The sequence below is a fragment of the Chelon labrosus genome, assembly GCF_963514085.1.
Source record: "Chelon labrosus genome assembly, chromosome: 3".
Lineage (NCBI taxonomy): Eukaryota > Metazoa > Chordata > Actinopteri > Mugiliformes > Mugilidae > Chelon > Chelon labrosus.
Genome location: NC_140339.1, coordinates 4,509,204 through 4,528,787, shown reverse-complemented (window position 1 = coordinate 4,528,787; position 19,584 = coordinate 4,509,204). Strand labels below are relative to the sequence as shown.

General features: G+C 44.9%; 1 protein-coding gene across 1 annotated transcript; it reads left to right on the top strand.

The window, feature by feature from the left end:
- Nucleotides 1-2,598: 2,598 nt before the first annotated feature.
- On the top strand, nucleotides 2,599-19,531 carry slc22a31 (solute carrier family 22 member 31; the record flags this gene model as incomplete). Its single annotated transcript, XM_084574956.1, has 9 exons — nucleotides 2,599-3,030; nucleotides 8,038-8,141; nucleotides 8,249-8,403; nucleotides 13,794-13,962; nucleotides 14,541-14,686; nucleotides 15,545-15,653; nucleotides 15,753-15,967; nucleotides 17,275-17,386; nucleotides 17,483-19,531. The coding sequence occupies 9 exons, from the start codon at nucleotides 2,599-2,601 to the stop codon at nucleotides 17,913-17,915; spliced, it is 1,875 nt and encodes a 624-aa protein (XP_084431082.1). The 3' UTR covers nucleotides 17,916-19,531.
- Nucleotides 19,532-19,584: the final 53 nt, after the last annotated feature.

Genomic DNA, 19,584 nt, shown 5'->3' with positions numbered 1-19,584 from the left:
CCGATCCTTGAAGTTCAAGGATTGGTGTGTAAGATTACTTCAAGGCTTGAAGTAATACAGTCTGATCAGACACAACATTAAAACCACAAAAGGGAAGGGAATAAAACTGATAACCTCATTACGATGCAAAGTCCTGATCACGTGGTTGTTATGTAGACACCTCAGCCCTTGAGCTTAAAGACCTTGGACAGTTTCATGTTCCTGCACGCAACAAAAGGCGTACAAAAGTTGCAAGAACCGTAAGAAAGTGTAAACAAAAAGGCCTGAAGACTCATCAGATTATTACAGATGCCTCGTAAAGTCCAGGGGACACGTCTCTATTGACAGCAGGAGGAGGTGTTTTGGTGCCAGAGATCTTTAGCGTGAGCAAAACACGTTTCACAATCTGAATGTCTGGGACGCCTCCTGTCAAACGCCCTCTGACAAATACAGTCCAAGTGCTGATGCTGCAGCCTGGAAGGGCTCCGACCTGAAATCATGTGTCTCCTCCTGAACACGAAACACAAACCGGTTTGAGTCATGAGGTTTATAAGCCGTCAGCTCTCACCTGAACAGCTGTTCCTCCTTTTAACGTGCCGCTGTTTGTGAATGTGACTGTTGGCTTTCAGTGTAATTTGAGTCGAATGAAACTAAAACAAACAGTGTTTTTAGATCAGAGCATAACATTATGACCACCTTCCTAATATTGTGTAGTTCTCCAAAACAGTTGTGACTCATCAGAGAATGGACATGGGCCTTCTGAGGGTGTCCTGTGGTGTCTGGAAACAGGATGTTGTTACTGGGGGGGGGGGCTTTGAAAGGGCTTGATCAGTTTGGGATCTAGTGAATTTGGAGGCCAGGTCAACACCTTGTGCTGTTCTTCATGGTTTTTTTTTAGTTGTTCCTAAAGCGTTTTCGTGACTGTGCCTGTGTCAGGCTGCATCCTGCTGGGGATGGTTGGGGGTTGACCCTGAAAGCCTCCTTCCACAACAACGGCTTCCTCTACCCGTGATGTCATTCGCTGGGACAAAAGGAAGCAGAAAGAGCCCGAAAACACCAGAGCACGGTGGTGTTAATACAGGCAAAATGACACATGAGTACTGGTGATGACAAAGGTGTATGTTTTTGTCTCTCAGGCCGCGCGTTCTCTTTCCTAGAACCATTTCCTCTCATTTTCCTGGATTTGTTGAAGGCTAATGTTTTTTTCTTCACTGCTGCTGCGAAAACAAAACTGTCCCCAGAGGATCCAGACATCCGAAAGCCCCTCAAAAGTCCCAGGACCCCTGTGATCTAGTAATTAGGTCAGTTATTTGGAAAATGCACAGAGGGTGCTGCAGGTTCTCAATCTCCCATATCTAGATGCAGGTTTTGTGACGGTCGGACGGAGTGACCTGTTTAGTTTTTCTTCTTCTTTTGTCAGATGCTCTATGTAAAATCACTTTCATCGACAACTCGACGCCTTTCGGAGCACAGCAATCTGCAGTGCAAAGCTGCAGCTTGTAAAAAGTGATTCCAGAACAAGAATGTAGAATATCTACATTCTTGTTCTGGAATCAGTTTTTTACTGTGCTGTGAGAGGATGGACCTCAGTACTTGGTTTTGTCCCCTTTTCCTCCTCTTTAGGAACGACAATAAACCTCTGAGACCTAATCGTAACCAGACGTACAATGGTTTCCATTAACCTTTTATAAAACAACTACATCTATATGGTTTTCACATCGTTTTTCCACCGTTTGAGGTTCGACCGGTGCTCCTCTTTCACTGTCACACACTGTTTTTACCTGAACCTTAACTTCCAGTCATACATAGACAAAGACCTGCAGAAACTCCCAACTGCACAAACAACAACTATTTAGCTGCGAAAACAAAACTTTCCCCTGAGGACCCAGACATCCCAAAGCCCCTTGAAAGTCCCAGGATCCCTGTGATCTAGTAAATAGGCCGGTTTGATTATTTTAAGACGGCAGTGCTCAGAGGTGCTGCAGGTTCTTGATCTCCCATATCTAGATGCAGGTTTTGTAACGGCTGCTGCCATCAAGGAGTGTCATTGCTATGGGGTGGGGGGGTCTGGTCTGGTCTAGGTGGGTGCTACATGTCTAAGTAACATCCACACCAATGAATGCCAGGTCCAAAAGTTTCCCAGCAGAACACTGAATTGTCACAAGATGGTCAATGTTATTGATTTATGCTGTCAATGGTTTTAATGTTGTGGCTGATCGGTGTACATATATATCGTGTAATTAAGGATACACAACTTTACTAAATCACCTTTTTAGACTTTAATTAAACTTGTGGAGCTTCTATTAGTCTAATTTCTGATATCAAACTCTATATTTTCACTATTTTCACTAAGGAGCTGAATGTTTGGCTCCTATTAGCTCCATGGAGTCCAGATGATGATCCACTGACTCACATGATCCAAACTAACCGGTTCCTGAGCTGTCCGGTTGTGACTCATCATCACAAATAGTTCGGGTCATTACGAGCAGGTGTGTCATAGGTCGGTCCCCAAACCCCGTGCAGTCTGAACCTCAGTCCCCGCCCACCTCCTCTCACGCCTACCTGCTTGCTGCTCCACCACCGCCACCGCCGCCAAACGCGAGCGCACTCCCCTGCGTAATGGCCTCAGGACCGACCGTAGCCCCGAGCTCTCGTCTCCAGATGGATTACGAGACGAAGATCTTCCCTCACATCGGCGGCTACGGTCGCTACAACCGGATCGTGGTCGTGTTCAGCTGGTTCCCCAGCTTCGCCGTCATGCTCAATCTGTTCAGCGACGTTTTCTACACCCTGATCCCGGACTCCTACCACTGCAAGCCGGACCCGACGCTGCTGCCCTCCGCGTTCCTCCTCAGCAACTTCTCCAGACAGGGATACCTCAACCTCACCATCCCGTGGGTGGACGGCTCCGGTCGGAGCCACTGTGAGCTCTTCAAGTACCCCGCCAACTCCTCGGAGTTCTCCGAAAACGTGCCCAGGGAGAGGGTGTCCTGCACCAAAGGGTGGGAGTACAGTCACGCAGCGGGGCTCCAGAGCAACTTTGTCACTGAGGTAAGACCCTGGAGAATAAAGTGATGTTTTTAGGCTGAAAAAAAGTTCCTGAATCAAATGAGACTACTTTTTAAATAAGTCACATATTTATGAACCAGCAGCAGCTGCTTCACTTCCACCACTTTCCCTGTTTGTGTGACTTTCACATCTAATTAAATCTTTTTTTTCCGCCTTGCTGCAAGATGGTGGTGCTGAACTGGTTGTGATCCAGTCTCTTATCTCTGACTGTCTCTCATTTAACTGGGTTGTTCACAGCTTTCAGTCAATATTGACTCAGGTAGAACAGTTAAAACATTCATTTCCTTTTTCACTCTCACTCATCTGTTGCCTGCCGCTCAGGTTCCCAGGGTCACGGGAAACATCTCCAACCGTGCAGCGGTGCAGACAAATAACCTCTTCTTTCTCCACACGCATGCAGGATGTATGCACATGTATCTGCACCGTTTGACTTCAGTGTTTTCAAACTGATTGGGGAAAAGAAAATGCGGTTGTTGCGTTCCAGTAAGTCTCTCTCTGCAAACCAGTGCCTGCACACAGTCTGCTTACTTTCAGCGTGTGATTGCATCTAGTTGTGTAACATGTGCAAATAAGCGGCAGGAGCGTCTTTATCTTTGTTTCATCTGGTTTCCTGCGCTTTTCCTGTGCAGCTCGAGGATCCACCCCGCTCTGCAAATATTGATAACGAGGCTCTGGCAAGAATATTTCTCACCTTGATCCCTTAAAAGGCGCCTCACACGCAGTATTTTAGAACAAATATCAAAAACACTGAGAGGGAGGGAGGGAGGGAGGTAGAGAGAGGGCATGGGGGTCAAGTCATTATGGGTAATTGCCCCTCTGCTTGTTGTCAGATTGTTGTTAGATACTCGGAACGAGGAGGCCCTCTTTTTTCCTGCTTTTTCCTCCCAGGACAAACGGTGGCGTTGGGAAGTCTGAGACCTCGTGTTCCTTCCTGAGACCCCCAACGCCTCCTTCCACAACAACAGCTTCCTCTACCCGTGATGTCACTCGCTGGGACAAAGGGAAAAAGAAAGGCCCGGAAAACACCAGAGCGCGGTGGTGTTAATACAGGCAAAATGACACATGAGTACTGGTGGTGACGTTTTAATGAGACAGAGGTGTATGTTTTCATCTCTCAGGCCGCGTCCTCTTTCCTAAAACCGCTTCCTCTAATTTTCCTGGATTTGTTGAAGGTTAATGGTTATTTTCAGCCTCTTTCTTTACTGCTGCTGTGAAAACAAAACTGTCCCTGAGGATCCAGTCATCCAAAAGCCCCTCAGAAGTCCCAGGATCTCTGTGATCTAGTAATTAGGTCAGTTATTTGGAAGATGGCGGTGCACAGAGGGAGCTGCAGGTTCTCGATCTCCCGTATCTAGATGCAGGTTTTGTGACGGTCGGACGGAGTGACCTGTTTAGTTTTTCTTCTTCTTTTGTCAGATATATTCTACATTCTTGTTCTGAAATCAGTTTTTTACTGTGCTGTGAGAGGATGGACCTCAGTACTTGGTTTTGTCCCCTTTTCCTCCTCTTTAGGAACGACAATAAACCTCTGAGACGTCCTCGTAACCAGGCGGAGAATGGTTTCCATTCACCTTTTATAGAACAACTATATTGTTTTCACATCTTGAGGTTCGACCGGTGCTCCTCTTTCACCGTCATCTTGCTGTGCTTCAGTGACGCCCGCCGACACTGCTTTTACCCGAGCCTTAACTTCCAATCATACGTAGACAAAGACCTGCAGCTGCTCAGCGCCGCTTAAAAACAATGTCCTGAAGAAATGCAGCAAAAGAAATGAATCTTCATGATCGTGACGGCTTGTTTTCTAACTCTTACTCGTAGTGTTTAACTCGTCTGGTTGCACAGAGTCTAGTTTTAAGGTCTGTAGAGGGATAGTGCACTCAGCTCACAGAGGGGAGGTGGGGCGTTGCTCGAGGCCTGTTCAGACTTATTTCCCAGCTTGAAGTAGGCGAAGGAATCCCCTGCACTGATGAGTAACAGACCAGCTGTTTGCTTTGGCACGCTGTATGAAATGAATCCGACCACGTCTCTAACGTGAGTCAGTGGAAAACCCTTCGACCTAGGTAGGGATGTCCCCATCAAGTTTTTTTAAGAAATAATAAATAGATGATTTAAAAAATGTCTGGATCGGCCCCGATACCGATCAGGACGTCCCTTTCACTAGGTATTAAATGTGACGAGGGGAAAGCCTCAGAAAACACGATGACAAGTAGAACAAACTTCTATCACTACCAAAGAATAAATAAATATTAACAGTAATCGGTTCACGCTGGAGCCAAACTGAAGCTTAGACTTATGCAGCAAGTGCATTGAACACATTCAGCTTAATGCTAAAATAATTAATTTGGGCATACATATACCATAGGGTTCCTTATGGGTCTGTTAGTCCATTTAGCCAAAGAATCAGCTTCACTCATGTCAGTCACTGCAGATCAACAGGCCAGCCGTGATCCTGATATCTACTTAATGAGCATTAGTAGTTAATTTAGCTGATGATATTAGAGCAGTTCGTGGAGCAAATTTGACGCTTTTTGAACGGGAGGCAGCCAATAACCAGACAAACTACTGACCTGATCTTTCTTTTTTCTTTCTTTCTACCCGGACGGAATAAACACACTATTTCGACGCATACTTGCCCAACGCAGGGTAAACATCGGGTGACGTGGTTGTTGGAGTCCTTTCAAACAAGCGTCTGAGAAGATGAATGTGGGTGGCACTGTTAAACACAGGGATGTCCCAATTAAGATCTTTGCCCCAATCCGATCTTTTAATATTCAGTATTGGGTGATCAGAGTTCCTGATCCATGTATTCTCCTAGATGGGACTGGATTCAGTCTAATAAGTATTTCAGAGTCAAAGTTAATGTAGTGTGGAGAGGGTAGCTCGTAGCTTGCGTTCTCTACTCCAGAAATGTTCTGGTCATCCAACTCTGCTATCTAATTGAAAACTGAAACCAGTTGTTAGTATTGACTGATCATCTCCTACTACCACCTCAACAGACATCCACATTGCGTAATTTACAAATCTCCGTCTGACTGACTTCAGTTTCCAGAGTAAAGTTCTTCCACTCAGCAGACATGTTAAGTCACGTGATTTCAGTTCCTCTTCTTCTACTACTTCTACGCTACCAGGACCTGGTTTTAGTTTGTGGCCGACCTCAAATAAGTTACTACAAAAGATGACTCTTGGCTGAAGCCCGATGCCGATCCGACCGTTTAAAAAAAAAAAAAACTGCCTGAATCGGGCCCCGATATTGACCAGGACGTCCCTCGTTAAAAGACTGGTTCGCCTCAGTGTGTCTTGATCTTCTGCTGAGTTAATTTAATATATTTCTGTCTGATCTGATGCGGCGTCACTTTGCGCCCGTCAAATAAAGTTCTATTGTGATTTCAGATCATTTTAGTTTGGCGTCCATTTTGAATGTCGTCAGTCGGGTTGAGGGCGTACAGAGCTGTCCGTGTGCTACTGCACTTTTAAGGTTCTAACTTCCAGTGGTTCCTCTTAGATTTGTAGACGTATGGACAACTATTCGTACAGATTTTATCCCGCGTCAACTACAAACCAAACCCTTAAATTTGACCTTTACATGGAAACATGACCTCTGACAGTATTTCTGTTTAGTTTGTTGAGTTCTTATTTTGTTCTCGGTTTTTGCTTAACGTTGTTAAGCTGAGTGCTCTAATCCCAAACATGTGGGACGTGTAAAATGCTGACAGTAACTAAACACAACTGGAGGAGGAGGAGGAGGAGGAAGATGTTAGCAGCTACTGGTACTAAACAGGCGTGGAGCTGCTGGCAGCTTTGAGCACTACTTTGTTCTAATGTAATAACACTGTCAGCAGGCATCTTAACTCGGTTAGGAGCGACATGATCTACATTCCTGGCTCCTCACAGAGACGTCTCTGTGTGTGTAACTCCACTGCTCTTCTCTGCGCGTTCGTCAGATTACGGCGAACGCAGCGCGTCGGTGACGGTCTGTTCCTGTTTTTGAGGCTTTGATTGAGCACGTCATCTTTTTACAGAACGTATCATCCACGTCTTTTTTTTTTTTTTTACACCTCATTCAGGAGATATTCAGCGAAATCGCTCGATAGATACTTAATTTACTTTGTCGCTGCACGCTCTCTTAAGCGCACTAAAAGATTTTTATTTGATTTCCTGCCTTGCAGATAATTTGTTTCAGGTTTTCAGCTGATGACAGTTAACTTACTGAGACTTGAAACTCGGTTTAAAAAGGTTCAAACAGCCAAAAATGAGGCAAAGCATTAAAAAGGAATGAAAGAAGCATTGTTGCTGTGATTTTTAGATTTTGAATTTCAGCTGCAGGAGATCAACGGCCCAGTCTCAAATACTCAAATGTTTCAGTGGAATTTATTAGAATTACTGTAAATGCTGAAGACTACTTAATTATTAGAAAAATTACAGCCACAACATTAAAACCACTGACAGAAGAAGTAAATGACATTGACCATCTTGAGACAATTCAGTGTTCTGCTGGGAAAGTTTTGGACCTGGCATTCATTGGTGTGGATGTTACTTAGACATGTAGCACCCACCTAGACCAGACCAGACAGCCCCACCCCATAGCAATGGCAGCAGCCATCCCCAGCAGGATGCAACCTGACACAGACACACACACAAAGACACCACAGGACACCCTCAGAAGGCCCATGTCCATTCTCTGATGAGTCCCGACTGTTTTGGAGGCACAAGGGAGACCTACACAATATTAGGAAGGGGGTCATAATGTTATGTCTGATTGGTGTAGAGTCCATACCTCATGCATCATCTTGCAGCTGGAAATGCTGCAGGGGACAGAATATTTATCAATGTGCAAGTGGAAACAGTCCCCAACAGATGCTCTATTTACTTATCACTGAGCCTTTTATTTTTTTGGTTAAACTTTATACACAGGTCCTTGTTGGTGGTAACAGCTCCGTGGTGCAGTTGTTTAAAAGCCGACTGTGTGTATTTCTTGTCTTCTTCTTGTAGTGGAACCTGGTCTGCAGCGACTACTGGAAAATCCCCGTGCAGCACATCTGCTTCATGACCGGATGGATTCTGGGATACGTCTTTCTTGGTACACTGTGTGACTGGTACGTAATAATCACGTTTTTTATGTGGAGCCCCAGAGTGTTTGACCATGTTAAATCAATACAAATCGAATAAATATGTTGCAAAATAAATTGACGTGTGTTTCCAGGTTGGGCCGGCGGCGAGCTTTCCTCCTCTCCATCAGTCTGTCCTGTCTGTTTGGAGTGGCCCTGTGTTTGTCCAGCAGCGCCGTGGTGTTCCTGCTGCTGCGTTTCTCTCAAGGCGCCATGCTCGCTGGAGTGTTTGTGTCCTCGTACATTGCCAGTAAGTGTCCCACAGCCTTATTCAGTAATCCACGTCCGCTTGGGGAGGGGGGCTGGGAAAAGGAACACCCTCAGGTCCTTCGCTCTCGGCGGCTCACGTGTTTACTTAAGAGAGGACTTTTGGATTCTTGCTCTTCGCTCTGAGGCATTCGGTTGTTATTTAAGCAACAACAACAACAAAAAAAATGTATAAAGCAGCAGCATAAACCAGATTAAAAAAATTATAAGCAGAATGAGAGACCAGAGGGAAAGTAACAAGTGACACATGGTCACCACTGTACGTCCAGTTATTCTCAGTCCACTGAGGGAAAGTCCCTCAAAGCCACATGCACTCAGAGTCTTGGTTTTAGTATGAAGCAGTTGGTCACCATTTATTTTAGATTTATCTTTTGTTCTGCAGCCAAACCCTAACCCACCTAAACCAGACCTGGGACCCCCACCCCCATAGCAATGCAGCCTGACACAGACACACACACAAAAACACTTTAGGAACAACTAAAAAAAAAAAAACATGAAGAACAGCACAAGGTGTTGACCTGGCCTCCAAATTCACTAGATCCCAAACTGATCAAGTATCTGTGGGATGATCCACAGAGGCCCCTCCCCTCAAAGACCCCCCCACTAACAAGATTGTGTTTCCAGACACCACAGGACACCCTCAGAAGGCCCATGTCCATTCTCTGGGTTTTGGAGACCTACACAATATTAGGAAGGTGGTCATAATGTTATGCTTGATCGGTTTATATGAAACAACATTTTTACACTACCTGATGTTCCTGTCCAGGGTGTACCCCGCCTCTCGTCCAATGACGGCTGAGACAGGCTCCAACCTTTACCTCTGCCTCTCAAATTAAACCAGAGCGTCGTCACTTTAAGCCCATATATCCGTTACTTTAAAACACTTATAATTGTCTAAACATACAGTCTACTGACATAACCGTCTGTGTTTTCTCAGAGGTTACATAACTCTAATGTAATAAAGTCTTGATCTTGTGATTCCCGGCGGAGAACGTAACTCTGTCCTGCTGTGAGCATGCCTTGATGCTTCACTCAGCAAACAACATCCTGACCGTGAGATAAAAGCAAAATAATGAGCCCTGCATATATCTGAGCTATCCTATCAGCCGAAGATAAGAAAAGCCCATTGAGCCCGGACAGGAGCAGATTAGCGATCCTGCCTATCTCCGTGTTGCCATCTTATCTTTATTTCAGGCAACTGAAGTCGGACTTGATGCGTTTACTGTCGATGTCTGAAAGTCACAACCTGGGACTAAAAGCCCCTCTGTGCATCGCGGCATCTCTAGGAAACAATTAGATTCACGTGAACCTCTTAATTCCCGTTTGTCCAGACAGGGTTAATGAAGTTTTTTTTATATTTATACAAGAAAAGCGTTTTATTAGATTTAACCGTGTTCTATGTTTGAGCTGTTCCTGCGTCATTCAGAACGTTTTCAATATCATTAACTTTTATATGTTGGAAGGAAACACGGCAGATAAATAATGTTCAGACATTATGTTTAATCAGCGTCCGTCATTCAGTCTCTGATTAGATGAGGAATAATTTAATTTCATATCCGGACAAATAGATGCAGATCAGCCACAGCATTATGACCACGTTCCTAATATTGTGCAGGTCTCCTTTGTGCCTCTAAAACAGTTGTGACTCATCAGAGAATGGACATGGGTCTTCTGAGGGTGTCCTGTGGTGTCTGGCAACAGGATGTTGGGTGTTTGGGTCCTATGGGTTGAGGGGAGGGGCCTCTGTGGATCAGTTTGGGATCAAGTGAATTTGGAAATTTTTAGTTGTTCCTAAAGCGTTTGTGTGTGTGTGTCTGTGTCAGGCTGCATCCTGCTGGGGATGGCTGCTGCCATCAAGGAGTGTCATTGCTATGGGGTGGGGGTGCCTGGTCTGGTCTAGGTGGGTGCTACATGTCTAAGTAACATCCAAAAGTTTCCCAGCAGAACACCGAGTTGTCATAAGATGCTCAATGTTATCTACGTCTCCTGTCAGTGGTCATAATGTTGTGACTGATCGGTGTATTCCTGGTTGAAATACGGACTTCGGTAGAGTCTTCTCTCAGAGGCGACACTTTCCAGTTCTGTTTCTGCTTGATCCAAGTCCTAACTTACTTGCGCAAATCCTGCAAATATGAACAAAAAGATTGACGGTTAATAAAAGGACACTTCAGTTGTTTGTCAGGCTGTGTAACCCAGCGTTGATTTCGTTAACAGTCATCAACAGCTGTCTTGTCTGAGACTAAGACGAGACGTTGTGGAGATAACGATGCATCACGATGAGCAAGCAATATATGAAGTTAAATAAGTCTCATCTAAGTACTAAGTACAAGCTGCTGCTTTGTGCTGCGTGACGTTATTACCTAAAATGTGACTCAATAAGCAAATACAAGAAAATTCAAAGGCAGTGTTTAAGGTTTAATTTTCTCAGTAAATACAGAACTTTTCTCATAGCAGAGACTTTGACTTTGTCCCAGCATGAAAAGCACAGGTGGCATCGATGCTATTAATAGTGACTTGGTTCTCTTGCGTGTCCATGACAGTGACGCCGAATATACAGCAGCCATATGTTCTGACAAATGTTAAGATCCCTGTGTCAAAAAGGCTCCTGTGAATAAAGGAAGGGAGGCGATGCAGTTAATTACAATCGAAGCACACGTGGAAGCTCGAGGAACGCAAAATTAACGATTAAATAAATACTTTCGGACCGGTAACCTCTGAATATCTCCTTATTGATGCAAAAACGGCATTAAACGAAATTTATGTTTCCTAATACAACAGCAACAATTAGCGAGCCTCCAGCCATCTCTTAATGGTAATGCACAAGCTAAAGAAAATAATATACTCTCTGCTGCAACTGTCTGGTCTCTCTGTGTTAGCCCTGTGATGGACTGGAGACCTGTCCAGGGTGTACCCCGCCTCTCACCCGATGACAGCTGGGATAGGCTCCATCTGGGACGAGCGGGGACAGAAAATGAAAGAACGAATGCATCTGTCTACAGTGCAGGCGAACAAATCCACATTATTTTACGTTAAAAAATGGAAACACCATAATCTGATATCATGGTGTGCACTAGTTTACAGGAAGCCTTGTTTTGACTGACACTGAATGTTTGACCTGCTTGTAACTAGAGGAGATGTGTGGGGAATTTCGGCCGGTGACCAACTGAAGTGTTAAGAGAACTGACTGACATCAGGCAGCTGATTGGAGGAGGGGGGGGTTTCAGCGCTCGTACCTCCCGGCTGTCCTCGTTTTGTGGCGACAGCTGAGACGTACCGTCGCGCCACACCTCTGTGATAAATCCTACCTCCCTGTCTTCAACAGGACTGTCTGTGACATAATCTCTCAGCCTGACTAAATTAATACAGTTTGTCCAAGTCGAGTGAAGGCATGAGGATTTAATTAGACCGAACGCATTCCTGCAGGGGAGGAGGTGATTGTAGGTGGCTGGTTTTTTTGCTGGGACGCGCCCCTTTTTCCTGTTGTTTTTGACATACGGTCGTACTCCCACATTCCTGCGAGGTCAGGACTAGATGGAGTCCAGATTTTATTTATTTTCCTGCTCAAGTTTTAGGTGGGAGTGGGACGACGGCCTGAGGGGGTGGGTGGGTGTCTCTCAGTGATGTCGTACCAGGATTTGCACGGTCACGGAGAAGAAAAAAACAATAGCAGGACAGGAACGAAGGCAAGGAAGTGAGCAGGAAGGGAGCTCCTCATTACCCCAACACACATTCGCACACACACACTGACTGTCGGTGGGGGGGGGGGGGCATGCATGAAGAGAATCAAAGCTGTGAGGGAAGGAGGTTAAAGTTTAGCAGAGACGTGCACAGCTTGGCACTCGAAAGAAGTTGACGTCAGTACCTGAGGCTACATAATCCTTGAACAGCTTTATCTATCTTGACGTTTGATTGTATTTCAGATAGTACGCAGAATTTCCATGTGCCTTTTGAAGGTTGAAATGAGGCTAGACTCTAGGTTGTGGGATATGTCGTTGTCCACAGATGGAAGAACCCTCCGTAACATCACCCGTGATCTTTCTGAAGAGCAGTTTTGGATCAAAAAGAGGGCATGGACTCGCCTTTAAGCCTCGATATCATTTAAAAATTATAACCTCCGTACAGTGTCGTAATTTTAACGCCGAGGTCTGTGGAGTGTTTGGAGCCGGCCTCGAGGAACTGCACTGATTGGAATAGCTCCAGTTTTCAGATTTAAACCCCTAAACGCCTCGAGGGTCGGCGAGAATAGCGAGCTACATGGGAAGGCATGAGTCATGCTCAGCCGCGTTCCAAGCAATAAAACATACCGCTGTACATGCAAATCAGAAATGTGTTATTCAAAGCAGAGTGGCAGTTCACTTGGAAAGGAACGGAGAGATCATAGGATCTGCCCTCGGCCTCCTTTAACTTAACTTAGAGGCACGCAAACTATGAAATCATCCCAGTATTACTGCTCATCATATTCCAGATGATTTATTATTTATAGGTGTCACGTGGCTTCTACGTCACCTGTACTGTGAATTTCTTTGAGGTGACTGAGCTGAGGATTAGTTTCACATCTCAAATTTACAACAAAGAATACAGCCGCACACATTGCTGCTTAAAAGTATTTGCACATCTCAAAATGTTCAGCATTTCTGCATAAAAAGGACTCAAAACCTCAGCAGATCTCCCACACAAGTCCTGAAAGTACCCAACCAAACAAATGAAACAGCACTATTTTGCTTTTGTGTTTGTTTATTCAAGATAGTTAATCGTTTGTTCATATCGGTGAGGTGCAAAAGTAAGTGAACCCTTGTTTCCAGTATCTGCTGCGCCAGCAACTAAACGGTAACTGCTGATCTGTTGTCTATAGCGTCATGGAGGAATTTTAGCCCGTTCCTCAGAACCTTTCTATTGGATTAAGGTCAGGACTTTTTACTTAGCCGTTCCAAAAACATAAATTTTGTTCTTCTTTGACTATTTCTTTTGTAGAACGACTTGTGTTCTTGACGTTTTTGTCTTGCGGCCTTATTCACCGGCACGCGATTCCTAGGTCTCTTAGATCTGACGTCTTTAAATCTCTCTAAAACTGAACAGCAACAAAGCCTTTGCAATTGCTCCTCTTTAACTGTGGAACCAGTAGTATGTTCCCTCTCCACCTCTTGATGTCATTCTGGGCTTAAGGGTTTTTTTGCTCATTGATATTTCAATCTGCACTCTGTTTTTTTACTTTATATTAACGTCTTTGTTGATAAAGTAGTCAAAACCTATTGTTCTGTTCTGTTCTTCTCTTGGAAATCAAATGTCTAATCCCTCCGTGACAGGAAACACGTTTAATATGCACGGGTGCGTCAGCCGTGGTTCCTCATTTAGTTTTTCCCGTCGTTCTCTCAGGGCTGGAGCTGTGCGACCCTCCCCACCGTCTCATGGTTGCCATGGTCAGCGGCTTCTTCGGCGTGTTCGCTGAGCTGGTGTTGCCGGGCATCGCTGTCCTGTGCCGCGACTGGCCCGTGCTCCAGGCTGTGGCCACGTTGCCGTTGCTTCTGCTGCTTTCCTATTGGTGGTGAGTCGCATCGTATTAGTATTTGGGCCGTAGAGGTGATGGTGCTCGGTGTACTAGTCTTATCATTTTAGCTTTATTCCATATGTTTTAAAGCAGTTTGGAGCAAATACTTCCTACCTGATGCATCTTTAAACACATATTTAAATAAATAAACTCCTACTTGGTAAATTCTGTTTGTTTAATTAATCATTAAAAACCCAAATTGCTTCTGCATGAGGGACCTGATTAACGAGGACTGCGCCACACAAAGCTGTTATCACTCACACAGACTCTCTTAATTAAAACATTCACAAGTAGGACCTCGAAAGCCTCAGAAGACTGAGGAAGTCTCTGAAGTCCATGGTTTTCTAGTTCATTTCAGTGTGAGGAACTTATATATAACTTATATACTGAACGTCTTAGGTGTCGTTAGTTTTCAGCAGCTATTTTTAAATTCTGACATGCAGGAAAAACAAGAAACACACCACCCCGTCGTTCATTGATTCGCTCCCTCTCCCTCCGTGTCGACATTAAAAGGAATGCACCAGTCTTTATCTTTATCTCTCTGAGATGTGATAACCGAGGTTGTTTTCCCTCAGCTGCGGGTCAGTGTTTCCCGAGTCTCCTCGCTGGCTGCTGGCCACGGATCAGATTCCTCAGGTGAAGAGGAGCCTCCAGGAATTCTCCACCAGAAATGGTGTTTGTCTGCAAGATGATCTCTACCCCGGCGAAACGCTGCTGTCAGGTACACGACTGACAGACTTGCGCGCACACACACAGACACAGACTTTGGCAAACTTTTTCTTTATTAAGAAAAGTCAAAAACTGTTAAAAAGACATTATTAATTAGAATGAATCAATAAGATAACGTAATAAATCAAGCTACATGACACTATGTAGATTAAAACAGGAAGTTTTTCTTATGTTAAGCTGAGTGAAGACAAGACACGCTCTGTCTTGTCTAATAATCTGCCTCCCTAAAAATAGAAATTGTTGCTGTCATAGCCATAACATTATGACCACCTTCCTAATATTGTGTCGGCCTCCCTTGTGCCTCCAAAACAGTTGTGACTCATCAGAGAATGGACATGGGCCTTCTGAGGGTGTCCTGTGGTGTCTGGGAACACAGTGTTGTTAGTGGGGGGGCCTTTGAGGGGAGGGGCCTCTGTGGATCATCCCACAGATACTTGATCAGTTTGGGATCTAGTGAATTTGGAGGCCAGGTCAGCACCTTGTGCTGTTCATGTTTCTTTAAGTTGTTGAATTGGGGATGGCTTCTGCCATCAAGGAGTGTCATTGCTAAGGGGTGGGGGTGTCGGTGTGTACTACTAATTATTCTCTAAAGTCATCTTCATCCAACCAGCCGACCAAAAGTCATTCAGTTAACGTGTCATAAAATACAAGAAGCAGAAACTCTTAACTGAAATGTTGATTGAATAAAAGTGTTCTCTTCTTTCTTTCTTTCTTTCTTAATATTAACAAGACAGTTACAGAGTCTTTGCGACATGTTACTGTCATTGTTATGTTTCCACGGCAGGAAACAGATTTGAACTCTTCCATCGACAGCTTTTAGTCTAATCCTGCTTGTGTTTCTGTTTTTCAGAGATAGATTCTGCCTACATAGAAGACTTTGGACCCAGTTACTACTCAGTCCTGGAGCTGCGTCGGACTCGTGTCATCTGGAAGAACTGCCTCATCCTCAGCTTCACCCTGTGAGATTTTAATCTTCCACGTACTCGCATTTCCATTAAACATGACCGACATAACTCGTGAAGATTAAACGTGCATGTCTGACTCTCTCTGGCCTCCAGGTTCATTGGAACAGGAATCCAGTACTGCTTCACCAGAAACCTGCACCGTTACTCGACCAACTTCTACTTTAGTTACTTCCTGCGGGTGGTGACGGGAGCCGTGGCCTGCATCTTCATCTGTTTGTCGGTCAATCACTTTGGCCGGCGTGGCATGCTGCTGCTCTCTGCCATCATCACCGGACTGTCGTCGCTGATGCTGCTGGCCCTCACTCAGTGTACGTTACCTCTTCTGTTTGCTGCCACACTTTACTTTTGGGACAGTTTTCTCATTGTTCCATACAGTGGTGATTTTGTTGTGTGACTAAGACGAGACGCTGAGGAGATAAAATTAATATCTAGCCTCTCTGTGTGTAGTTTGCATGTTCTTCCTGTGTCTGTGTGGGTTCTCTCCAGGTTCTCTAGCTTCCTCCCACCATCCAAAGACATGCTGGTTAGGTTCATTGGTGATTCTAAACTGGCTGTAGGTGTGAGTGTGAATGGTTGTCTGTCTCTCTGTGTTAGCCCTGAGATAGACTGGAGACCCGTCCAGGGTGGACCCCACCTCTCGCCCAATGACAGCTGGGATATTATCTGAATATCGTGCATTCAAAATACATGAAATGTGCAAAAAACTATGGGATTTTTGGCAGTTTGACCTCTACTGCGCGTATTACTGCCCTCTGCAGGTTCTGATAATCTTAGGCAGTCTATGGTAGCCAAGCAAAACTAACAAGCTACCACAAGCCCCGTGGCTACCATAGACTCTATAAAGATTAGCACATAAGAAGGCGCATCACCCTGATATTCATGCAGCCTGCGTCACGGTCCGTAAGCTAACTATGAGTACCTTACAAGTTGTTGCCTTTTAGCAAACTAAAATTGTCCACAAATGAATTACCACAACAATAGTTATTAGCACTGTTCTCTCTGATACACTGGCAGATAAGTTCATTCATTCATTCATCTTCTGTACCCGCTTGTCATCTGGAGGGTCGCGGGGGGTGCTGGAGCCTATCCCAGCTGTCATTGGGCAAGAGGCGGGGTCCACCCTGGACAGGTCTCCAGTCTATCACAGGGCTAACACTCACGCCTACGGCCAATTTAGAATCACCAGTGAACCTAACCAGCATGTCTTTGGACGGTGGGAGGAAGCTGGAGAACCTGGAGAGAACCCACGCAGACACAGGGAGAACATGCAAACTCCACAAACTCGAACCCAGAACCGAAATGTTCTATTTTGTCTAAAGACAACATAAACTAGCTGCCAAAATGAATGTTGTTAGTGGCAGATTGACCAAATATTATTTGACAAAAATGCAATGAGTTTTCATCAGCTAAAACTATCAAAGATAAAAAAAAATTATTAAAATGTGACTAAGACTAATGAGCATTTTTGTCTGAAGACTAAATCCGAAATGTCATTCAGAATTAACTCTGGTTCCATAAGGTGAATATTTTTAATCAACAGGTAGCTATGTTTCCTTTTTTTTTGGTGGAAATCATATAGTCATAACGACGGTTGTCTTCTATGTGTGTGTGTCAGATCTTCAAGGCGGCCTGGTGTTGGTGCTCTCAGTCATAGGTTTGCTCTTCTCTCAGGCCCTCGCCATGCTGAGCTCCTTCTTCGCCTGTGAGGTGATGCCGACTGTAGTTCGGTCAGTGTCTCTGTTCTTTTTTTGTTTTAGTAAAATAACATTTGTGACCCATTTTCAAGGCTTATAAACATCTTTTTCCTGCTCTCTCTCTTTTAGGGGTGGCTGCCTCGGCCTGGTGCTGGCGTCCGGCTGCATCGGTATGGCCGCCTCCTCCCTGATGGAGCTCCAGAACAACAGCGGCTACTTCCTCCACCACGTCATCTTCGCCTCCTTCGCCGTCCTCTCCATCCTGTCCATAATGCTCCTGCCAGAGAGCAAACGCAAGCCACTCCCGGACTCCATCAAGGACGGCGAGTGTCAGCGGCGGCCCCCTCTCTTCCTGTCCCGGCCCGACAGAGACAACCTGCCCCTGCTGCGCACGCGGCCGCCCCTGACGGAGTACAACCCCGACAACTACTCCCGCCTGGTTTCTGCCACCAGGAAGATGTTGACTAAAGATAATTTGCCTTACCGGATCGCTGTGCCAACTCACCCCCCTCTGCTGTCAGACAGTGAAGTGCAGGATGAGATACAGAGAGAGGCGTCCTAACAGACTCCCCCTGTTCCTCCTCTGCACAGACTCGGATTACCCCACCTCCTCCTACACATACCTCTGTTCCCATCCGTTCATAACTCAACTGAAGAGAACTGACCTCAGCTGGGATGCGATGCACTTTAGAGCTGATTGCTCCATCTACTGTACAGGGGCGTTTTCCCACGTGGATTCAGGTAAATGCCCCAGAAAAAGCTGGTCTTCTTTAGCTTAAGTTTATTCTTTCTCCTCATCCAAACCTGTGTGAAAGCTAGAGAAGTTCTACTGAACTAAACATGGTTTTGCGTGGTGCATATCTTTGGAAAGGGACCTCCTGTTTGCGGAGGCATTCCAGCCAAATTGTCAGTTCCACCAGAGGAGCTGTCGTCAGTCCTCGCTGCTGCTGATCACATGAGTGGCAGCAGCAGCAGCACTTTGTCCATTTATTAGCGGGCGCATGGAATTTTCTCTCAGCCTTCCCAGAGTCTGATTCACCAGCTTTGTCTCAGTGCTGACAGGAGCCCGAGAATCACTAGGACGCACAAAACCGGTTCTGGTGAAGCACAGAAGAGGGCGCTACATGATGCACCAGGTCACTGAATATGATGACGTGTCGGCAAATGGCATTTTTTTTTCTTTCCCCCTTCACCTTGCAAAGGCATTGTCCGACTATTTTTAAAGCTAACATACAGGAAAAAACACGCGTGCATCTCTGTCGATGTTGAAGAGAACGTATGAGCCTTATATCTCCGTCTCGCAGGATGCTTCTCTGACCTTTTTGACGTTTCCTTGTGCCACCAGACAAATTATTCACTTGGAAATATTTTGCTAAATGTTGTGACGTGACCTGCGAGGAAGAAACAACGTCAATCTGCGCAGATTGATGTTGTTTAAATGCAGTTTTTCTTTTCATTTGTGGAGTCCCACTGCTGAAACAATACTGTGGTTTCAACGCTTTAGACCAGCCTTAACTGAAGGGCATTAAATATGTGTATTTTTTTTCCTTTTACAGTTTATTATTTAATGTTTCTTTATTTTGCGTGATGTTAAAGCCGCTAAATACTGAATCCTTCTACACTGTTACTGGAATACTGTTGTGGTTTGTGTGTGTGTGTGTAAAATTAGAAAACACAACTTCAACCTTTAAGATGTGACGCTGTGTAATAGTTTACCGTTTATGCGTTGGACTCGCAAACAAAAGTGTCTTTGTGTTAACCAGAGGTCAAACAGTTCGCTGTATTTTCTTTTTTGAATGTCTGTTTTTGTCTCTCGTCATGAAAAACCTTATAAATGTTGATTCACATCTTCACCACTGTGGTATCAAAGTTAAATATATTTTGTCCTATTTGTAAAAAAATTCAAAACATGCACATCAGCTACATTGGGTGTTTTGAAGCGGTGTAATGTCTCGCTCTGAACACTAGATGGTGCCATTTCAATACAAATACTCCCCCCTGTGATAAAACATCCATAGCTGACGTGAATTCAGCTCTCACTGTATTATTAAGTTCCTTTATTTGAGCTTTAAGAACAAGCTCTCTGTCGTACAGTGCAGACCTGGCCATCACACGCTAACATTTGGCGTCTTTTTGTTGGGATGTAACAGCAAAACGAGTGGAAACTCTGACTCAGGTTTTAATAAACTGAACTTTGACACGATAATTGTTGTGCCATTTGTCTTTGCTGT